Source organism: Podarcis vaucheri, assembly GCF_965113315.1.
Source record: "Podarcis vaucheri genome assembly, chromosome: 10".
Classification (NCBI taxonomy): domain Eukaryota; kingdom Metazoa; phylum Chordata; class Lepidosauria; order Squamata; family Lacertidae; genus Podarcis; species Podarcis vaucheri.
In genome coordinates, this window is record NC_138748.1 from 40,848,049 (window position 1) to 40,872,396 (window position 24,348).

A 24,348-nucleotide genomic window follows, 5' to 3' on the forward strand; every position below is an offset into this window, starting at 1 on the left:
ACAAGCTGTGGTCACCCCAAAGTGGAGGAGTGGGAGGCTTGTTAGTAACAGTGTAGAGTCATTATTGAGCAATACTTGGCCTCTGCTCCTAAGAACCCACTGCTGCCCAGACTCAGGATTGTTCAAGAGCTGACTAGTGAGGGAGAGCTGTGGAGATGGAGTGGCTGACTTCTGCTAGCTACAAAGGCATGGGAGACACTCTGCTCTGGTACTGCCTGAATTGCTTCAGCTTTGAAAGCAAAGCAGAGAGCCTAGAAGCATCAGAAAAGATGTCAAAATAGATTACGCCAACAAAGGTGATGTTGAAAGTCATGTGTACAATGCATAGCTTAGGCAATGCAATCCATCCAGATTATAATTGGATGCCCCTCTGGAGATGAATCCACTAATCAAGTTTTAATTTGATTAAAGCAGTCAAAATAGTTGCATAATGTCAACTGGTCTCATAAATTTACCTGCTGCATGTTTGGGAGTACTGGCAGGGCTATACTAGGCTGTAAGAAAAAGCAAGGTTGCCAAGGAAGGATACCTTCCTTGATATAATCCATTTGGAATTTGCTTTGAAGCTGATCCAGAAAGGTACAGAAACTGGGCTTCGAGTCCACTAGTTTGTTTCGTTTCCTCCTATTACAGTGTTCGGTTCCACTTCCTACTGAAATCATTCTTGCAGCACCCCAAGCTACGTACCTGTTTCTTTAAAGAGTCTGTGATTGTCTCCAAAATTGGTACACTCCCTGGTTCCCAGTCCTGGAAACTGCTCAACTGCAAGGTATCAATGTTATCAGTATCTATTTTGTTCGTCCACAACTGCACCAAGGCACCAGCTCAAAAAGTCATTGCCTCTGCCAATTCCAGTAAAACAGAGAAATGAAGCTGGACGTCAGATGGCAGGGACCGGCGCACAATGCCCTCTGTATGCTTATGACCCTGCCCAGCAGCAATCAATAGACAAATATAAAACAGTGAACTATGTCCCTAGCTCTCTATTTCCTATCTTAGTTCCCTGAGATAAGTACCTTCTTAATAGTATTAGTGCACTCCTAAGCTTGTTTACCTAGGAATACGTTCCATTAGGTTCCATGGGGCTTCCTAATAAGCAAGTGTGTTTAGTTTTGCAGTCAAGTGTCCAAGCATTATATAGTAAAAATAAGATATGAAGCCCTTCCTTCCTGATCTTTCTTTTTCCTTAGAGGTTTCATGGAGCCTAAGTGTGATTTTTGCAACCAGTTCAAATCGTGGTTTTTTAGGGGCAGGGGTCCAACTGCTATTTGTCAGGGCCAAACAAGACATTACATGGGAAACATGGTGGTTAAGAGTGTGAGACTAATTTTGATTCACAGTTTTTACTGAATTGTTGTTTTGCCACATGCTCACGTTCACACAAAAAACAAGCAAGTTTGCTTGAACTTTGGTTACCAAACTGACTGTTTCAACATTGATTTATTGGGAGGGGGACCCAGAGTTTCCATTTTTAATTAGAATTAATAAAACCAAACACAGCTGAACTTTGTACTGCATGCTCATTTTTATTTTTCACTTGAGATGCTTTTGAAGTAGGCTGCTCTTCCCTTTCAAAAGTAGGCCGCTCTTCCCTTTCAAACTTTGGTTGCTCTTCCCTTTCAAACTTTGGTTGCTCTTCCCTTTCAAAAATAGGTTGCTCTTCGGTTCCAAAAGTTGGGTGCTCTTCGGTTCCAAAAGTAGATTGCTCTTCCCTTCCAAAAGTTGGGTGCTCTTCCCCCCTTCCAAAAGTAGGGTGCTCTTTCTTTCTCTGTTATCTTCCAAAGGTAGGGTGTCTTCTACAGCACCAGTTGGCCGTATTGGCTGCACTGTTGGACGAAGCCTATTGGACAGCTGTACCTATAATTGAAACAGTCAGAATTTCATATATATAAGAAAATTCTAGTTCTCTTGCAAAGTCCAGTGCCAACTATGCTTAAGAGCACTAGTTTCAATGGGATTAGGTATAAAAGCTGTGGTTGAAATGCATGACCTTGCTCCAGTAAATGCAGTGTGTGTGAAAATAAGAAGAGCCTGCTGGATTGGGCCTGCTCTCACAACAGCCACTCAGATGCCTATGGAAAGCACACAAGAAGGATTTCGGTGGATTAGCATTATCCCCTCCTGCCATTTCCAGCAGATGGTATTCAGAACCATAACCTCAAACTGTGGAGGTAGAACATGTACATCAGGATTAGTAGCCACTGGTGGCCTTATCCATGTAATTGTTTGGATCCTCTCTTAAATCCACTGAGGTTGGTAGTTATCACTGCCTCTTATGGGAGAGAATTCTATAGTTTATGCTGAATGAAGAAAACCTTTCTTTGCTCTATCCTGAATCTTTAAACATTCAGCTTAATTGAGGCCAATGAAGTTCTAGTGTTATGAGAGAAGAAACTTTTTTAAATACATCTTTATCATGTCACCTCTTATTTGCCTTTTCTCTAAACACCACCACCCCATCCTGCAACCTTTAGTCACAGGGGCGTCACTCCACTTTCCTTGATCATTTCAGTTGCCCCTTTTCTGAAGCTCTTCCAACTCTACAATATCCTTTCTGACGTGAGGCAACCACGATTGTACACATTATTCCAAATGCAGTTACACCATAGATTGATATACTGGCATTATGATTTGAGCAGTTTCATTTTCTTTTCTAATGCTCCCTAGCATGGAATTTGCCTTTTTCACAGCTGCTGCACATTGGTTCAACCTCTTCATTGAGCTATTACCTCAAGGTCTCATTCTTGGGCAACTGGAGACCCAAGTTTGGGGAACATTGCTCTAGACCATTTATGAACAAGTTATAAAACAGGTCCCAACACAAGTCCTTAGAGGATTCGGCTTTCTACATCCCTCCATTGGAATAACTGTCCATTTATGCCTATTCTCTGCTTCCTGTTACTTGAACCAGTTTCTGATTTACAAGAGGATCTCTTCTTATTCCACAATGGCTAAATTTACTGAGAAATCTCTGGTTGGATTACTTTCTGAACTAGATCTTGAACATGTTCAAAACCCTTACACCCTACACATTTGACACCTGCTGTTGAATCCTATGTACCCAGGCCTTGGAGAAGGGCAAGGAAGTCCCACCAAGGGTGATGAGGTGACAGGAAGATCTTTAGTTGGAACTGGTACTCCACGAGGAACCTTTGTGCTCCTAGTGCATGCATGCTTGCATAGAATGTCTGAGATTAGGTTGTGAATTTGAATAAGCATACAGCATAGTTAAGATGGATAGACCCTGGGGTTGTCCACACTTCTGCTGGTCCCATGCTTTCTAGGCACCGGTCTGATCTGTTTTGCCTTTGCTGCTTTTCCCTGGAAAACCTCTTTGGCAACAAATGGCAATTAATGGAAAATCTGACTGCCATCCACTCTGATTCAGCACTAAATTGCAGGTTTTCCTTGGAGAAGTGGCGAAGCAAGGATAAGCTATCTGCCTATGAAATACATATGAGAACTTAAAACCTTACTTACCCATTTACCTTTCCAATACCTGAAGTTCTTCATTATGTCCTCTTTGCCATACATAAGTTTGCTTTCCACATGTTGGTCTAATCCCCCTAGAAGATAGTTTATTAACAACACGATCTCTCTCAATACTTTTTTATTAAGACTAGTGCAGTTCAGGTACTGATATAACCTGATCATGTACACTCCTAGCCCAGGTGTGGGGAACCTTTGGTCCTCCAGACATTGATGAATTTTAGCATCCTTCAGCCTGAGTAAGCATGGCCAAGGATGATGGGCGTTGTTTACAAAGTGGCAGAAGCAGCTGGCTTCCCAGCCACTCACCCAGAATGTATTGCTCCAAGGAAAGACCTTCACCCTAGTCCTTTCTCAGGACACAGGGAGGAAGGTAGCTGGCTGATGGTTCTGTATCAGCAAAAAGAAAAGAGGCAGAGGAGATGAGGTAATAGAGATAAAATGCTATTCCTAGGCTGCTGATGAAACAAGAGGGCAGGGATATGGCAGATTCTACTTTGAGCTGACTCTGCATCACCACCTGCTGCAGAAGGTGCAGGAGATTGGGTGCTGAGTTCCCAGCTGCTTTGAGCAGATCTGGCTCCACAGTGTTCCAAAGAGCAATCTGTGACCAATTTTGATACTGCTCTCTCAGGGAATAAGGTTAGGGATGCAGCTACCACAAAGCTCTTTGTGTGGCGTCTCTCAGTGGGGCACACACACATGCAAGGAGAGCACAGTGGTCTGCTTCTAAAATGCTTTCCCAATCCTAGTCTTTCTCAGGAGCCAGAAGAGGGAGAAAATGGCTGGTGAGAGAGGCCGAGAAAGGGTTGTTCATTTTGTTTTCCTCTTCAGAGAAAGAAAATCTGAGGAGAGAAAGTAAAGAGGCATTCCTCCCTCCCCCAGAGACAAAGATCTGAGCAGAGATGTAGGAGGACAGTAGAAAATGGCTGCAGAATTAATGGAGACAATGAGAAAGAAAGGTACAGGCCTGAGTAGAAGAATGCGGAGGACAGCAGTGTTCAAGTAGTCTGCTTCCAAGTGGAGGCGGGAAACAAACTGAGGCCTCAGCTGAGCACTTTCTTTGAAGATACAGAATTCCCTGCCTCTTAGTGACAGGGCACACTAAACTCACATAGAGACCTCCAACACCCAAGAGAGAATGCTTGGATGCACCCACTAATGTGGATGGCCATCTGGGACCTCTAGATGCTGCATATAATTCGTTGTGCACGACTACACTTCTTCCAGGGCCAATCATTTCTATAGAAAAGGGCCGATACAAATTGAGCACATATCGTTTGTTGGTATGGACATAGCTGCTCAATGAAGACCTACATTTATAGGGGGAAACGATAGACAGACTAAGGAAGCATGTGTTATACCTCAAATACATATAGCAACAAATCAGAAAGAACTGCAGACACAAATTTTGATGCTTATGTCAAAACCAGAAAAGGGTACCTGTTACTAAACTCATAATTGATCCCACAGTAAATGTGATCAAAGTTCCTAATGGGTTGAAGTATAGATATGACAGTGAGAACCACCAGTAATCTTTTTTGTCAGGTCTGGAATTAAACAAATAAAAAATTTAATATTAATTTCATAGAATTATGCAATAATACTATCCACAAACACACTGAGAGGAATTCAACATTGTGCTAAGATTATTGTTCTGCCAGGGCAAGCATTTTGGCTTGCCAGCTGGAATGGTCTCCTTTCCTGCCCCCATGTGCTGTTCCAGGGGCTCTCCTGATTGTCCCCCTGAGCTAGTTTGTACAATGCAGGTAGAGGAGTGGGGGGAAGCCCACAGCTCAAGCCAGTGTCCTTGCGCAGGGTGTCCACTGTTGGGACTCATTAGTTGAATCCTACCCACTATAATTTAAACTGCTAAAGGCTGTACAAACCTCCGGAGAGTAAGTCCCATTGAATTCAATAGGACTTAGTTCTGAGCAGACATACACAGAATTGCAGTTGGTATGCAATCCTAAAGACATAGGGAGGATTATGAAATAGTTTTCTGTTCTGTGGGTAGGTAACCAACACACCTCTTTGATGTTCAGGCATACAGATCACTGTATTAATGATACTTTGTTTACTTTTTAAGAAACTGAATGATAAGTAAAGCATCCATCATTAAAGTTACCAGATTTGCCTTACTGTATATATTTCAATATATATAGGAGCACGTACACAATAAAGTTTGAGCCAAAAAGAATCCTAAGAGGGCCAACAATAACATAGTAAAGGTCAATAAAAAAATGAAGTTAAAAGAATGTACGAAAACATACCATACTATAAAAAAGCCAAACAATATGAAACATTCAGTCGTATCAAATTTGTCACTGACTTCTTGTACGTACCTTGCAGGAGTTGTAGGATGGAGAGTAGTAGTTAACTGTGTAGTATTGTATTTTGTACAGTTTCTAACTGAAAGGGGCAATGGCAATGTTCTGTGCGGAGGGGCAGGGTGCCTCCGAGACCCAAATCCAATCCACAAAACAATAATAAACCCACAAAGTAGACCTGAAAATGCACCCTAAGAAACAAAGTTACACACAATGAAAGCTAAACAATAACAATAGAGAAAAATCATGTAAAAACCAAAAGGCCCTGGGTCCAGTTCTTTAAAGGAAATTAATGCCACCTACCCAATATTAAACGAGTCTTATAGGCTACTTTTAGGGCACCATTTTTTTAAAGTCCTTGCCCTCAACCCAGTGCTCTGTTGCAGTTCGCCATTTGTTACAATGGAGAAAGCAGACCCACAAGCAACTGCAGAGAAATTCTGTGTGCCTATTTCTGTGTATATGGGACTCTTCATCAGGAAGCCTACCTGTAACTTAGTGAAGAAGTTGAAGCTAAGATAGCAACATCATATTGAAAATAAATTCTATTAAGCAAAGTTAATAGACCACAAGGCATTTGCTTTTCTCCAAACATTTTTTTCCTGGAGAACTCTTTTCAAGAATAACTAAGAGTTCAAACTGGCTTATTTTTCAAGTTCCCAGTAGTAGAATGCACTCTACTTTTATACTGAAATTAAAGTACTGTTGGTAACAAGTGCTTCCAGAACATGTGTTTATTTGGGCTTGGGCTTATTTGCGTTACCTCAAGCTGGGATCTACGCTGCAGTTCTCAAAATTGATTGTAAAGGCCTTTAAGATGTAATAACTAAAGGACTGCTCCTTGTGCAGAGTTATCAGTACAGTTTATTTGAAGTTTTCTACAATGGAAAATGTTTTTTAGATTAAATTCACTGTATCACTTTGCCTTTTATATTTCAGGGTGGTTGAGATATAACCAAACCATTGTAGTCAGGACTCTAGGCTAACACTTTTCCCTTCCCTAATGTATATGCGGTTTCTGCCTCCTTATCCTAGAAGAAGGGAGCCATAGTTTGCTGCTTCCAATGAAATGGTGAATTATGGATTGCATCCAACCAGGGTAAATGGCAGGGCAGGACCACACACAAGGCGTTGAGAGAAAGTGGTGAGTGCTGGGCTCCCAATTGCTTGTTGACAGAATGCTAAACCATGGCATAGCATTAAGTCTTGTCTGAACAAAGAGTCTGTTTCACTCTGTGTGTGAAGATGCTTGGTAATGACATAAGGAACTCTCTGAAATGCTAAAATATGAAAGGTGATCATCACTCCATACCCCGCTCCATTTAGGGAGAGTAGGATGAAAGACAAGTACTTACTTTAGAATTTGCGAAAGGCATGAGGATGCCCAAAGAAAATATCCCCAAAAGAGGGCCACCAACTATTCCAAAAAGACTGAACACTGCCTGAGGAAGGAAAAATAACAAACTCTGGTAAGTACAGGAAGCATTACTTATTGTTTTTCTCCAGAATAGAAATTTACCTAAATAAAAATACCCATTTTCTGCTAGGGATGCAGGAGGAATTTTTTCAAGGTAAAATGTAGCAATACTTGTATATGGCAGGCCGAAACACTTCATGAGTACTTACTGAGGGAGAATCCTCTGAGCAAACTGAGGCCAATAAAATGTTTCATAAATGTGTGAACAGACACCAGTATTGTTGGATGGATTTACCGGTAACCAGAGAGAAGCAGCCCTCAAATGATATTGTGACAGATGTCCATGTTGCACTATATTCAGTGCCCTGTTAACCATTACCATAGCTGCGTGAACCTAATGAGAAAGAATAATGGTGCATTGCCCCAGTCTCTAAGCGGTGCGAGATTCCAGAGGTTCCAGGCATATCCTCAGGCTTTGGTTTCCTTGGAACGAGGGGCAGTGGAACCTGTACTGTCTTTATGATATGGTTTACTTCCAAATATACACAACCTGCGCCAACAATGGAGGGGCTCATAGCATTTTCATCCCAGAAGGTCTGGCTTCTCTCATAGCTACAGCCTTGGATTCAAACAGAAATCAAGCATGGCTCTCACTCTTTGCTTCCAGCTCTCACACACCACTCTGCCTACTCTCATTCTCACTACCAGCCAGATGAGGCCCATTTGGCCTTTGGCACAAAGCAGCCTCCTTTCCTATACTAAAGTTCCACACATAAGGCCATTACAAAAGAGCTAGCCTGCCTACTTCAACAATGAAATCCTTCAGACTCTCAACAAAACATTTTCATGTAAATTCCATTCTAGAAAGGCGACTTTCTAGTGTCTGCTTCATTTGTTGAAACCCAGGTAGATCCAGATCACACTGAAACAAGGGCAAAACAATATCCCCTGGATTGTGTGCCACTAAACCACAAATATTATTGTTAACACCACTAGAGCATCTATGGGAGATTTGCAGGGGTCAGGCATGATTGGTTCTTGTCAAGGATGGACATAGTTTGGTGTGGGGAAAGTTGGACCCACTGAGTAATTGAGAATAATTTCCTAAGATCTTCATTGGGCGTATTGGTGGACACACTGTCACCCCTGGGCATTGCACTGGCAACCCCCAATGGTGTTCATCTCTACAGCAACTACAGGAATGGCTCCTATGCCTGCACATTTTTTGATCCTTGTAATATAGTTTATGAATGAATGATAATGATTCAAGTTGCTTCAATCCCTTTGGGGTAGGTCCATGAGCATCATATACCTTTACCTTCCTTTGCCATCAGGGATCTCAACCCTGACACAAATTAAAGGAAGTCTTTGCTTCCTGTCGGAATGAGCATAGATGGCGGGGGACCTTCAGAGAATCTCCTACCCTAGAGCCTTTCCCCCCTCCAAATTGTACTTTTGAGCCATCAAAGTGGTAGCAAACACTTGTCTCTGAGTCACTTCAAGTACAATGGGGCATGTCCTGCAAAGGTGGGTTAGCTGCCCCTTCTTCCCATCTGCCTGGCAGCGCTACGTATGTTTGTGTTGCATGTTTTATGTAGTGGGACCAGGACAACCTGATCCAATTAAAGATCTGTGCACTTCTCTCACCACTCCCACAGCATGGAATCAGAAAGGACCAAGAATACACTTCAATCTGAAATAATAACTTCTTAGGGAGGTAAACTAGCACCCTGCTATCTAGACAGATTGCTGGTAAACTGGGGAAAAGTCAATAGTTTCACAACCTTTCTCCAAACTAAATGGGAGCAGATATACTGAAGGATATTGAAAGCATTCCTGCCTCCCTCAGATTATATGTGATTTTTGCTTTGGGAATCATTGCAGGACAAAGGGAAGTGTAATGGTTTTGTTTCAAATTGAATCAGCATCAATTATATAGGTTTAAAAGCTTGTTTTAGGTCTGTTTGAACAAGTGGAATGGCATTCCACTCCATTCTAACAAACTTCATGCACTGGTGAATAAAAACCCCAATGGTATTAACTGCATCCCTACTACAGCAAGTACTTAAAAAAACACACCAATAGACAGTACAGTATAAGAATACCAGGGAAAATCTATTTGAGCATAGGGAAAAGAGTCAATCAAATTTCTTGGTATACTGTATTTAAATTGATTACTTTTTCAATGACAGTTTCACTCAACATAGCCAGGTTAAATATTCATTTCCCAAGCCCACACAATTACTAAAGCAAACTAGGGATGGTCTCCCTTCACTCTGCTTTAGAGCTCACCTGCCTGCAGAGGGTCTTGTTGGCAAATTGGGGCAGTCCAAGCAATTTGCGACTTTCTAGGAGAGGAATTGCTCCTTCCCTTTTCTTCCCTTTCATTTACTTTTTGAAAACCAGTAACTCTGCTGGTACCTTTGGCAGCTCAGGACGAGGGCTTGTGTCACCACCATCCTTCCTTCCCAGAGTGCCTTTGGGAAGATGGATGATGGTAGTCACTGAAGCTGCCAGCAGAGCACTAAATTATGAAAATTAACCTTTTGGAAGTGCACACAACAATACAGCAACTTATTTTAAGAAGGTTGAGACTTAAAATAGCAGTTAAATGACACCTACCTGTAAAAAGCTAGACATAACAGATGCCACTCCAGCCATGCAAAGGCACACTGAACCATACAGCACCTCTAGTTGGATAAATGTATAAAACGATTATAGGACAACTTAATTATGCAACTGACTGAAAGGTTTCTCTGTTTGCCAATTATAAAATCACATGTGTCTATTAGGATTTACTCTGAGGAATGCTCAAACCAATAAACTGCCATTTCCTCCCCCCCCCCTTTAGCAGAGGACTAATATGAAAATAATTTTCCAAGAGCCTTAAATGCTAGATATTAGTTTAAACATAATACAATTAGCACATGAAATTTCTGTTACACCCTATTTGCATGGCTAAAAAAAGCTTACTATGCATGTTTAGCTGAGTATCATTTATGACTAGAGTAAGAAACTCCCTTGTGCAACATCTTCCTAATAAATTTGAAATTGCCATGTTACTCTTGGCCTAAATTCAGTTATGGCCTAAAGCCAGAATGGTTCAGCAACTAGAGATGGACTTGGATCTGGGACACCTAGCTCAAATCCCAGCTCTGCCAGAGGAAAATGGTGGCCTCCCAGTTGTTGTTGGACCCACAACTGTTCTAATCTTACCCCATATCTTTTCTAGTATAACTCAGTTGTATTTTGTTATTAGCAGGGGAGGAAGATACAAAGTTGTTGTTTCTTAAAGGAAGATGTCACATGTAAACTTACTAGTTCCAATGGAAATCCATGCCAAGTTTGTTTCAGAGACTTTGAAATTAGGTTTAATAAGATCTTCTACAGTTACAACAGCTAACGCATTGATGCTGGAAGACATTGTACTAAGGAGTGTAAAATTAAAATATTTTGCATCTTTATGGACAAATATTTAAAATATTTAAATAGTTCAAAAATATTAAAAGCTGAATCAAGAGAAATAAACTAATTTGAGGAGCTGCAGAAACAGAGTTTTAATACAGATGACCAACTCACAAAGCAGTAAGGGGTTTTCACCACAAATTTGTTTAGTCATTTATAAGAATAAGAATAGATTAGTTATACCCCGCCCATCCGACTGGGTTTCCCTAGCCACTCTGGGCAGCTCCCAACAGATTAAAAACAGAATAAAACATCAAATATTTTAAAAATTCCTAAACAGATCAGATGTCTTCTAAAAGTCAGATAGTTGTTTATTTCCTTGACATCTGATGGGAGGGCGTTCCACAGGGCAGGCACCACCACCAAGAAGGCCCTCTGCCTGGTTCCCTGTAACCTCACATCTTGCAGTGAGAGAACTGTCAGAACACCAGAAGGCCCTCAGAGCTGGACCTCAGTGTACTGACAAAACCATGGTGAGATTCTACCCCCTTCTACCACGATTCTAATTTAGAGTCAATAAGTGGAATGACTTTCCTACATTAACCACTTGGTAAATTTATCATCTGTATTAGCATTCCATGGAAAATGACATCAAGTGTGGAAAACATTTTTGCCAAGCTATAGAGCTGGTATCTCCACTACAGTGCCACTGGCACCACAGCTCCTATGAGGCTATACCAAGTTCCCCACTCAATGTTGGAACTTATAATAAGTTGGAACTCATATTTTCTTTTTAAATTTAAGACTGGGCACGCATTTCCGACATAATACGCAGTTGTGTTTCAAGGCTAATTTGCCTATCACTGTACACATCAGCACTATGAGATGTGTACTGAAGTTACCCACTGTACCAGAGGGCGGAGTGATGTCTTCACCTGACGGAATTGCCTAGTTAATATCCCCACCCTGTCTCCAAAATTCCAGGTGAAAAGGAAGCCTTCTCAGATGTACACACTTAGGATTCAACACAGCTTGAATAAGGACACAGTGCTTAAGTTACATTGAAGCTTGAGAGAAAACATACCAAAATACAGTATTTCACCAGAAACCACAGAATTGCTCTGGTTCCTGGGTAAGGCCCACAGTTTAAAAAAATAAATGGTGGGAGTACACTGGATCAGAATAAATGTTAACAGGCCCAGCCCAGCATGCACTTGTTCTCAAAGTTAGCAGCACATGGGGAAGGGAAGGTTTAAGGCATCCTTGCAAGTGTAAATTCCTAAATGTCAGCTTCCGCAACACAGCAATTAGCATTTAAAGCAAAGAGTCCCTTTGCTTCCAATGGGAGTTTTTTTCCTAATGCTAATTGCTGAACCAAAAGGGCAATTTTTACGGACTTTAAGTCTGTAGGGGTTTAAACCTCCTTCTTTCACATCCTATTACCCTTGATAATATCTGCATGCTCCCCATGTTTTAACATCATACAGTTTCTAATAATGTTAACAACACCTGGGGTGTTAACTAGCCTTTGGAGCATTCCTAGCATCCTGCTGATTCCCCTTCTTTTCTTGTGAAACATTATGGTTGTGACAAATCAGAGTAACCTATCGTGAAGCTTCCGCATGATACAACAACAGATGATTGAGGGCCAAAATGTGCATTATATCATGTTAATGTATGGTTTCGTGTTGAATTTTATTTATCTATTTATTTCATTAAATTTATACACCGCTTGATTGTTTAAAAAACCAACAACCTCAAAGTAGTTTACAAAGAAGACAAAACAATAGCAATATGAAAAAAAAACATGCAACAATAATTTAAACTTTCAAGAAGTTAAAATAGCAATAGATTCAAAAAGGATTAAAACTCACTTCAACATCTATGCATTTTTAACTCATAAGTAGTAGCTTTAACTTCTAATTTTGCCTGTGCCACTCACAGAGGTAATTTAATGTTAAAACAATAGTGACTGCAAAAATACACCATGTCATTTGTCCCGAGAGTCACAGTTTTAGCATAAAAAGATGGGCTAGAACTAATCAGTTACTTTCCAGAATCTAGATCTAAGATGGCAATTTGCAAATTTACCTTAACGTTCCACTGAAGGTCCCAGCCACAAAAAGTCCTGGAAGTCCTGGAAAGTCTCCCAAAATATCCATCACAAGATATGGCATGATCTAAAAAAAATCCCCCCCAAAATTGAGGTTTTAATTTTTTGCTGTCCTTTAAATATATAACCTGTGTCTGAATAATATAACTTTAAACATTTTAGTCATGTCATACTATGTTCCATTTAAACTGTAGCTCTCCAACGGAGGCCATGGCTGTGAAGAGAAATATGCTTTGATCTTCTGATGTGTGAGGCATCTTGGCATATTGGGTACTCGCTACAGCTGGCATGCACAGGGCTTGGTGCCCAGTGCTTATGTCATGAGGGAGCTTATGTTGGGATGTAGAGTGTGAGCTTGTGAGTGTGAGCCTTGGCACTGGAAAATCTCTGTGGGGCTGGCCTACAGACCACCCGTGCGTACTGACTTGATTTCTTTGTGGGCCGAGAAACCCATTTTCCAAGGGATGTCATCATCCACAGCTGAAAGAAGTGAGGAAGAGATAAAGAGCAGGTAAGCAGCTGCCTCCTATGCCAAACAGGCAAGTAAAGAATCTAAAACATCCTGGCCAGAGCCACAAAAAGGAAAAATGTGCAAGAGAACCTCCAGGTTGCAGACAAAAGCTGCAAACCTATGACTCTCCTAAACTGCCTTAACCCATAACTGCTCCAGTACTTCAACAGAGGGCAGGGGAAAGCTAAATGTTCATGTTAACTCTGGCTGTTGCACTGAATCCAATGAGTTTGACTCAAAGGATGTCAGCAGATGCCTTTTGTGCCAATTTTTAAATACCTGCTGAAAACTTTTCCATTCTGCAATTAAGCATGTGTCCTTCCACAATGGTTAATTGAGATCTGTTTTTAACTGTTTTGAACTTTTATGGTTTTATTGTATTTGTTTTTATTGCTGCAAAGTGTATTTCTTTATGATGCAGCAGTATACATATACTTTTATAACTAATTAACGTATCATTCCTGTATTGTTCTAAGTTCGAATATTATTTAAGTTCAAAATAAAGATTTATTTTCAAATATGTGGCTTCAGTTTATTTTCATACACCACACTTTTTTGTTGCAGAAAAAATAAAATTATACAACTGCATAAATATAAAATTCTTATTTCCTGATTTCATTACATCTGTCCATTATTTCAAGTAAAATATCACTTTCCTTTATTCCTATCTGTCGTAATATGTTAATAATGTTATCTTTCCAAAAGCCCTACTCAAAACTCAAATAGTTCCATGGGAGATACACAGAGAGTAGATCAAATTCATATTTAAGTATTTCACTCAGTAGTAAACTAAACCTGATCTGGTGCTGACACAAAGCCGGCAGTCCATGGGTCACAATCCTTGTATATAGAGTACATTGCAAATCCACATCCAATTGCAAAACACAGAATTAAGCAGATTCCCACAAGAGTTATATACAGAGATCTGTTTAAAAAAAAAAAGTTAGAGAAGAAAGCTAACAAAGCTTTGTTCTTGCCAAAATTATTTTAAAATAGAGGAGTACTGCCACATTAATGTATCAAGGTACTCTTGGAGTCTAAGAGCAGCAGAAGATTGTAAGAACACATATCTAGCTAACATCATGCCTCATAAAAAGCCATCGGATGCAAGGGAAATCCTGTGAATTAATGCAAAGAGTTTTTAATTTCCGGGTTACCACCAAGCTTTTGGACAGCTTTGCTGCACAGAGAATAGGTCTACTCATGGCACTCTCTTTCTGATGTGAAATATGTTTCCTGCATTGGCAACACTACAAATTATTGCTAAGCACAGATCTGGCATTGTTACAGGTGCCACATTCTAGTCATTTCATAGTTCGAATACATCCAACTTTTTTAGTTCCTATACTTTGAAACTCCCTATTTACATCAGGCAGGTGCCTTTACTGTACTCTCTGGCTCCTGCTTATAGCATATTTTAATCTCTGTTGAGTTATTACAAAATGTATTGTCCTTAACTATCTTATTGATAATTATAATATTTCTAGGGGTTTTACTGCAATCAAGTGGTATATAAATTTTGTCATATAAATAAATAAGCAAAATATTGATATCTAGTGTTAATTTATCATATTAGCAAAATAGAAATTTAGGTAACTTATTTTTACCAACATGTTTTTTTGGTAAATATGCAATGTAAGAAGAAATATGCCTTTTAAAAAGAACAGATTCTCCAAAATGGCAAAGTACTCAGCAATTGCTCCAATTCTGCATGGGTGATCCAATTTTTGAAAATTACAGTATATACTCGAGTATAAACTGACTTTTCAGTGCATTTTTTATGCTGAAAAAGCCCCCATCGGCTTATAATCAAGTGAGGCGGGCGGCAGCGGCGGAGGGATGAGCGGCCTGAAAGGAGCCCTTTCGGGCTGCTTGTTCTTCCACCGCCGCTGCCACCACCACCAGGTTTGTGGTGTGGTGAACCAGCTTACACTCAAGTCAGTAAGTTTCCCCAGTTTTTTGTGCTAAAATTAGATGCCTCGGCTTATATTTGGGTCGGCTTATACTCGAGTATATACGGTAGTTTCTATCTACAAATCACATTTCTCTGTGAAGTTAATGCACAAAAATATGTTGCATGGGGAACCTGTTAGTTGAAAGACAGGTCAGTCATCCTTACAGGCAGGAACATGTCAGCCTCCTACTGCTGCACTTCAGAATATGTGAATTGCAGTAAGAAATATACAGTGGTACCTCTGATTGCGAACGGGATCCGTTCTGGAGGCCCGTTTGCAACCTGAACAGAACGTAACCCGCGTCTGCGCGCATCGTGATTCGCTGCTTCTGCGAATGCATGTGACGTCATTTTGCGCGTCTGTGCATGCGGCGAAACCCGGAAGTAACCCGTTCCGTTACTTCTGGGTCTCCGCAGGACGCAACCTGAAAATGCTCAACCTGAAGCAAAAGTAACATGAGGTATGACTGTACAATATGTGGACTTACTTTTTTGCCTCACGTTGCGATCTGCAGGCAAGGTATCGTTGAACTTGACAGTGATTGGTTCCATATACGCTAAGCCAAGTGAAAGTACCACCAACAACTACTGTCCAGAATGTATGCCGTCGCAGAGGGTTTGGGTCAAAGCTAAGAGACAAAATATATGTATTTTAAAGGTATAGGTTTTGACATAAAAATAAATCTGAGGAGTTTAGTGAAAGAAAGGGGGATTTTAGAACTTTTCAAAAAAGAATCCTCTTCATCCCAGTCTATGCTCGGGGTGACACCCCCAGTACCAAACTATAATTTTATTTTTATTTTTATTAATTATTATTATTATTATTTATATGCCACCAATCTGACTGGATTACCCCAGCTACTCTGGGCAGCTTCCAACAAATTAACAAGTTAACAGGATATGTCACCCATAGAACATACCACCCTACTGACACTATGAAATATTTATTCAAGGAGTTTCAGATTGGTAGTAAACTTCCTTTCATCTATGTATGTATACCTCTCATGCTCACTTTATGTGAAACTATCAACTCATTGAGTTGTATCCAACTAAGAGCTCATCCAGACTTCCTTTTGCACTGCGCTTTCCAAAAGGAGGTCTGCACTTTTCAGGTCCGAGTGGTTCTTGTTTTGTCCCGGCACCTTCCCCAGAAACGCTTACTGTTTATCACTGAAGTGGAACAAACGGCAATCTGCAGAAAACTCAATTGCCACTTGTTCTAATTCAACAGCAATGCTTTTTTGGGGGGGGCACAGCGATATGGATACCCCTAAACATTTTGTGAATCTAAGTTTGGCCTCATTGAGGGGCAGTATTCCAATATGAGTAGGAAACTGAGAGTACCCCTAAACAACTTTTTTGGGGGGGAGGGGAGCACAGTTCAACAGTAAACAGTGTGTTTCCTTGTGGAAAGTGCCAGGACCAAAAGAAGAAGAAGAAGAGCTTCTTGCACATGGACTTGAAAAGTGCAAACCTGTTTCTGGAAAGTGCAGTGCAGAAGCAAATCTGGAGAAGCACTGAGTTGACACCCAGCTGTTTGAAGTTTTTCCAGATGCATTGGTCATTAGTATGATTTTTTTACTGTTTATGGTATTTTAAGTTTTACTGTACTTGCATATTTTTTATAAAATATTTATATTTTTAATAAATGGAAGTGTCTATATTTTTTTTTAAATAAATGAATAAATAAATCATACTTGGAGTAGATCCAATCTAAGTTAGTTAAAGTCCATTGATTTCAATGGGTTTAATCTGAGTATGACTCAGCCGGATACAACTGCCTATAGTTTATCCATGCTCATGAGATTTTATCAAGGATGCTACATCTAACATTGTTGACTCACTGAAACCTAAACACCAAAACTTTTAACAATGTCTAAGGTATTACATTGCAGCCTAACCAAAAAGACACTTACTCCCATTTTGTTATTCTTCCTCCATCGACAGCATCATCTATAATAGGACCAATTCCTCCTTTAATAATCAGAGCCCGTATAAGCACTGCCAGAAGCGCACATATCATCAGCGTAAACTGGAAAACATCTGTCCAAACTACTGCTTTTAGGCCACCCTATTTGGAAAGAGCAGATACAGTATGTAGTAAAGAGGTTTAGTTCTACCTATAGTTCTGTACAATTGCTTCAGTTTTTATGCACCAGTTCCTGTGTCCTTGCTCAGTTAAATAATCACACTAATTTTAACAGCATTGACTTTAAATTTAGCTTTAAATTTTAAAGAGAGTTTCTAGCCATAGCAGTGAAACTGCAGGCGGTCTCCTAGGCCAGAGGTTTTCAACCTTTGAGTCCATGGCTCCCTTGACCAACTACATTATTTCTGCAGCTCCCCTGTGGGGAAATGTGCTCCAAGTCTCAGAAGCCCTGTTATGACACCCCTTGCCTGCAGAGCCGGCATCCCCTCACCCCTTTCAAACTCTCCCTTGTGGAGAGTTCCCTCAGCCTCCTCTCTTCTCCCCTCTTCTTGGAAGTCATCTGGGCAGCAGCCACCACCGCCCCTGGTCTCTGAGCCACCCCGTCCCCTACCCCAAAGAGAGGTACCTCCTCATGCTGCATCCCCGGGGGGCCTGGGAAGAGGATGCCCCCAGCCTTAGTAGCCCGACAGAGACTGGCCAAAGGTGAATGTGAGGCCACCATCTTATTCACCCTGGAAGGCAGCAGTGGGTGCCGCTGGGCCTGCATGGTGGAAAGGCTGCCCTCTGGCACTGGATTGTCACCTCTCAGGCAGGCAGGCATTGCACACAGCAAGCACAAGAAAAGCTAACACAGCCCCTGCCTGCCCGGCCTGCCTCCCACTTGTCTGTCCGTTCCCCACAGCAAGGACTGGTGGACTGGGCTCCCTCACGACTGCCTGCTTACTCCAAGGCTACCTCAGCTCCAGGAAACCAGCATCTCTTGGCCAGTCCCAGAGGCACCATTCGCCCGAGGAGCTTGCAGCCAGGGCTGCTGCAACAAACAGCTGTGCATGCCTTGGGAGGCAGATTCGTCACAAGAGGGCATCAGAAGGAAGGGGGAAGGAAAGAGGCCAGTGTTGCCCATGGCACCCCTGACCATCCTTCAAGGCACCCCAGGGTGTTGTGGCACACTGATTGAAAACCACTGTCTTAGGCCATCTTGCCAAGAATGCCTTGCTCGAGAGGAGTCCCAGTGCTTGTCAGAGAGAGACAGAAAATTTAAGGATGTCATGGATCATTACAGTTGTCTAAAACCAGTATAAGTATAGATAAGCCAACAAAAGTTCATGGGCTCCTACATTTTTTACTAGCCTGCTAAGAGGATGTGATATCAGGCTATGGTCTGAAAGCATTTGAGACCACCTTGCTGAAGCTGAGCAGGCTTGGGTTTGGTCAGTACCTGGATGGGATTCTCCCTGGGAATCATATAGATGGCCTCATTGATATGAGCCTCCTAGCAGACCAGTCAGTCAACCAACCAACCAACCAACCAACCAACCAATCAAACAAACAAACAAACAAACAAACAAACAAACAATAAGAGTGTTCTAGCAGACAGAGAGATGTAGCAATCACTGGATTAGAATTCCTTGTTATAGTTACTAAGGGTTCTATATGCAGTTATTCTTTATTTTTTACCACATAAATCTTAAACAGAACATTTGTTTATTAAAACAAGTTCTTAACATACCACTGTGCAATAGAAAGTACAGATTACTGCTGTTGAAATAATAGACTCCCACAACTGAACTCCTGCAACTGAAAAAGGAGGAAAAGATACATAACACAATTAAATTAAATAATGCAAAGATAACAAAAAACAATGCATATGAAAAATCACCACATTTATGAATTTTAAGCTTGCTATTGACAAGGAATGTAAATACTTATTCAACAGTAAGCAACAGGTATACTTGAGCAATTGCTAAGTAATACTCCAGCATGGAATCAGAACTGTAGAGATGGAAGGGAACCCAGAGGTCATATAATCCATCCCTCCACAATGCCAGAATCACAGCAACAGAATCCCTCACAGATGAACACCCAACCTCTGCTTTAAAAAGTCCAATGAAGGAGAGTCCACCACCTAGCATGGTGGTCTGTTCTACTGTTGCACAGTTCTTACCATCACGCACGGGTTGCAATTCACTGCTTCTGCGCATGCGCGACCGCCAAAACCCGGAAGTAACCCATTCCAGTACTTCCGGGTTTCGGCGGTCCGTAACCTGAAAAAACGCAACCTGAAGCATCTGTAACCCAAGGTATGACTGTATATTGACTTTGGTGTCATACTATTCACACACAACAGGGCAAACATAATTTCACTCATGTTTTCGTTTAACACCTACAGAAGTCAGCCTACATCTTGCAATATCACATTAAAGATAACAGGTCAAACTTTTCCTTAATTTTTAAAAATGTGTTTAACAGTATTTCCACATTACCTTTATTCAAGGCGTGTGATGGAGAAAATAGAACAATTCCAGTGTATATTATCTGAGGAGGTGGAACAAATAAACATCCATGTGAAATATACGGTCTCTCTCAGAATCATTTGTCCTATGGCAGTTTACACTGATTTAAATGTAAAATAGCAACTGTTACTAGATCAATTCATTGAAAAGAGTTAGGTAAATTTTAAACGTCACAGACTCTCATTCAGGCAGAACTGAAGCAAATTATAAAGGTAAACTATGAGAGTAGGTAGAGAGCAGGAAATGTTTCAAAATGAGGTAAATAATAAATCTAAACACCAGCAGAATCTCAAAGGTGAAAACCCTTCTCATGGTTCATCTGTTGGTTCACCTACAAAACTAAATGAGGACCTGGTATTGGTAGTGGCACTGTGATTTTTTTCTTTTTCAAATGAAAAGCCATTGAAGGAATAAGCCCCTCATATATGACCCACTTAAAGCCCTGCCCAGATTTTTTCTAGAATTCCATTTATTTATTCATAAAATGACTGCCATTGCTGCTTGAAGCCAATGGAAAGTAGTCCACCCATTATATCCATGTATTGCTATGTTAGCATTTATAGTAAAAATTTGTTGTAACACCATGGTATTAAATCTGGCTCTGTTCAAATACAAACAAACAAATCATCAGACTTTTCTTAGCATACTAACAATCTGCCTGTCATTTCAGCTGCATCAACTAACATGAGACCCAAAAGAGACATCTCATAATTAATGCACTTTTCATACAGGCACTTGAGATTTTTTGCTACAGTATGTATATACATACAGTAAGAAGTGAGCCCCGTAAGCAGTGAGCCTCTGTAGAAAACGAATGCGCTTTACCTATTTCTCTTCTAGCAATTATTATCTTTATGCCTACACTCCCTTGTAAGCAGCATATTGTATAACTATATTGTGAAGGGTACAATCCTCTACAGCCAAACGGTCCTAATAGATCCCATGGTATTCAGTTTAGGTAAAAAGAGAAACCAAAGTATATTATGGCACACGTAGGATATTAGGACATAAATGAATGCATTATTCCCTCTCCCACTTCCATCTATTTCTAACAAGAAAGGAACATAACTGAAGTTTGCATCTTCTCTGAAAAATGTGGTCCTTGGGAAAGTGATAAAAGAGAACTAGTTTAAATCTAAAGCAAGGCCAAGCAATCTATACCACACTGCATAAAGATGTCAAACAGTAGCCATATAAGGCATTCCAATTGATAAATTATCAGCATTAAGGTCAAAGAAACTAGTTGGGAGTAAGAGCAGCTCTGGAAGTGACATTTATATTTAATATTATGTAACTAAACATTATGGTCCAACTATAATTTACAACAGAATAATACAAAAGATCATCATCTTGCACTGTACTTGCCGTTGTTATCATAAACATCACTGTTCCAAGCATGCGTATATATTTATTGTATCGAAGCTGCAAGTACTGCAAAAGAGACAAATTATTTTATACAGAACATGCATATTTATATCTACTTAATATGTAGAAATAGTATTGACGCCATTCCTTTAAAATGAAATTAAGTATGTATCTCAGAGAATTAGCTGGGTAAATATCAGAGTTTGTCAGTGCAACTTTGTGCAATTACTGAGATGACTCCTCTGTAGCTATTAGAAGCTGTGGGGAATGAGGGCAATTTAGGTCAGGAAAAGGAAATGAGAGGAAAGGAATAAACATCTTCTTCCCAGAGTATCACCTCTCCGTTATAAACTTGCTATGTCCAGCTTCCAATTACTTGTTGTTTTTAAGCGGGAGACCCTAATTACAGATCTCCTGAATCATTTTTTGTATGTCTGGGTTTGCTGTTGCCTGATAAGTATGCTTATGTTCTTCTACATATTTCTTCCTGTTTAAATGGCATATATGACTAAGAGAAAAGAAGGGAGAATGCAAGTTGCAGCCTGTTGAAGATTTTCTTCCCCATCCCCACATGAGAGTTTGGAGTGAAAACATTTGAGTATCTCTAGGATGAGGGCTTCAAACAGTTAAATTGCATTCTGCTCCTGCCTGCATGTTGTAAAAGTTAGTGTTTTACTAAAACTGTAGAGACTTGGGTTTCTAACCCACTCAGCCATGAAGCTGACTTAATCCACTTCAGAAGGATTATCTAATACAGGGGTTCCCAAATGGGGGTTCATGGACCACCATTCAAGGCTTGTCTGTAAAAATAGATTTTTAACCATAATATTATGGTTAAAAGATTTAACCATAATATGCTCTTCCTTTACTTAAATTGTCTTTTTTAAGAAACAAACAAATTTCTAAATTATTGGAAATAAAAATCCAACACCATGGAAAAGGAATGTTACCATTAGCGCGTGAAATTTTCCTTAAATATGTAAAAAAAATTTAAAAAAAAGTTAACATATGCATTGGGAGCCATTTGCCTGTATTTATTTACATTACTACTTCTATCTAATATTCTGATCTGTGTTTTTACATTTTTATCTGTACGCTGCCTTGAGTCCTGGTCTGGGGAAAATGCAGGGAAAATGCAGGCTCAATTGAAAGCTGCTCCTTTCCACCCAGGCCCACAGGTAACATTAATGGGGGGAAATGGGCCACAGCTACAAGAATGCCTCTTGCAGGGAGCCAGTAGTCTTCAGCCCTAGGGACAGGTTTGGAAAGGCCATGGCAACCTCCTACCTACCTCATAGGTGCTGCCGATATTCAGCCTGTAGTAAATGGGTAGAAACACTTCGGCGCTGATCACCACCATGAGGCAATAGGCAATACCAACGAGTCCTGCAGTGCTCCCAAAGCGGTAGACCTCAGCCGGGATCTCCAGCATGGTCAACGCAGACGTGAAGCTAGCTGCGAGGGAGAATGCCACAGGCCAACAATTCAGGCTGTGGCTGCCCATCAAATAGTCACTGTGACTTAGATCGGCTTCACCCAAGGCAACAAAGATGCCAATGAACACGGAACCCAACAGCATGGCCGCAAAGACCAGCTGGTCGAGATCCGTGAAGCGGTCGGCAAGGTCTAAGTCGTCGAAGCGGGCTGACATGAGGCCCAAATTGAAGGCAGCAAATATAGACAAGAGGAAGATGGAAGGAAGGAGGAAGGGTCTCGCTACCCTGGGAAACAATCGCAAAGGAGGCGCTTCTAGGGCCGCATAACCTCATGGATGCCACCAGCCGGGTGCAAAGTCTTCGCCCGCATGCCCATTGCCCCCTTTGCCCTGCTGTTCTCTCCTCAGTTCGAAATCTTTTCTTAAAGCTAAGCCTAACTCTGTGTGGAGAGGCCATGGGTTTTTTGGAGTTCCTTCATCTTTAATTTAAAAAAGAAAAACAGCCTGTCTTAATTTTGAGGAAAATGGAGGTGCTGCAACCCTGATAACTGTTAGGTATGAAATTATTTTGGGGTGGGGGGTGGGGAGGCCTGTAGAAAACAGAACAGACTCTCAAAGTGGAGAACTTCAGTGGGGAAATGGTGAAGAAGATGTCCCAGGAGAAGTGAAGCAGCAACTCAGAAAGCAGCTGCTGCTGACAATGTCTTTGGGGGAAGTGGGGGCGGGGGGGGGGAAGGCCTGAATAAGCAAGGCTTTGCTACAAACAGAAAGACAGGAGAAAAAGGAACCCCAATACTTGGAGATGTAAAGAAGAATGGCCACAGTTCTAGAGGGAATGAAAAGGGAACCCCAAGGTCAAATGGGTAAAGAAAAAACAGAGAAGGCGCTCCTTTCCCTAGAGAGGCCAGAAAGGGAGTTGCAGGCAAAATGGCTGCCGGCAGTCAAAGCCATGAGTCAGAACCTTTGATTAGGAAGGGAGGGGCATGCAGAGGGGTTTGTTTTCTTAAAGGGATATTCAGTAATAAAAGCTAGTAAGGTAATTCTCAGAGAGGGGAAAGGGATAGAACTCTCCCATAAACCCGAGTCATCCATTTGTGTTGCAGAGGAACACATAGGTGAGGGGAAAATCCTTGCACCTTTCAACAGAGACAATGAAGGTCTTCTTTTACATTTTTGTATGTTAGAGGAAAATCAAACCCTTTGCTGTTCAGTAAAGTAACAAGAGGAGCGAAATATTCAACATCAGGTAGAGATTCTCAAACTACCTGTTTGGAGGAGGAGCATTTTATGTTTGGTTTATCTCATAGCCAAAAAATATATACAGCAGAATACTGATAGCAGTTATTGATGTAGATGACAAAATTGAATTTAGGAAGTCAAGCCACTGCATTAGCAGCACCGAAGTGACCTTCCACTGTGCACAAGCCTCAGCACTGTGTACGGCGGTCCTGGGCTGCCCAGATGACAAGACCCCCACCTCTCAGCCTCGCTAATACAGTCCAAATGAAAGCAGAGCAGTACGTCTTGCACCTGCTTGGCTGCAGGAATTGCCGAAAGGAAGCGTCTTACGAGCTCCACACCATATTTGTGTAGTGTTGACTTTTCTTCTCCCAAAGACGACAGTGGAGGTTTAGGATCAAAGCTTTCCTTCATCTAGATGCACTACCTTCCCAGTTTGAAGAGTCCCATCTTCCCCATACTTCCCCCTACAGAACATGCAGAAACCACCTTATTGACTGTTGGACCAACTATTGGCTTTTCCACTCAATCCGCCAGAGCCTGTCTTCTCATATAAGGGAAGTCACTAACTCCCTGAGGGTTTGAGACCCATCGGCTGCCCTTACCTAGTTTAGCCGGCCAGTCAAAGCTGTTCCTAGGGTGTGGCC

General features: G+C 41.1%; 1 protein-coding gene across 1 annotated transcript; it reads right to left on the reverse strand.

Moving 5' to 3' along the window:
• Nucleotides 1-1,504: 1,504 nt before the first annotated feature.
• LOC309542151 (sodium-coupled monocarboxylate transporter 1-like) lies at nt 1,505-23,437 on the reverse strand. Its single transcript, XM_082240720.1, has 15 exons — nt 22,319-23,437; nt 21,019-21,093; nt 19,633-19,684; nt 18,879-18,946; nt 17,136-17,290; nt 15,708-15,848; nt 14,061-14,190; nt 12,733-12,821; nt 10,555-10,664; nt 9,859-9,926; nt 7,175-7,261; nt 5,835-6,010; nt 4,933-5,039; nt 3,481-3,566; nt 1,505-1,857 (listed from the first exon to the last, which is right to left on the reverse strand). The coding sequence occupies exons 1-15, from the start codon at nt 22,676-22,678 to the stop codon at nt 1,534-1,536; spliced, it is 2,028 nt and encodes a 675-aa protein (XP_082096846.1). The 5' UTR covers nt 22,679-23,437; the 3' UTR covers nt 1,505-1,533.
• Between the last annotated feature and the right edge of the window lie 911 nt (nt 23,438-24,348).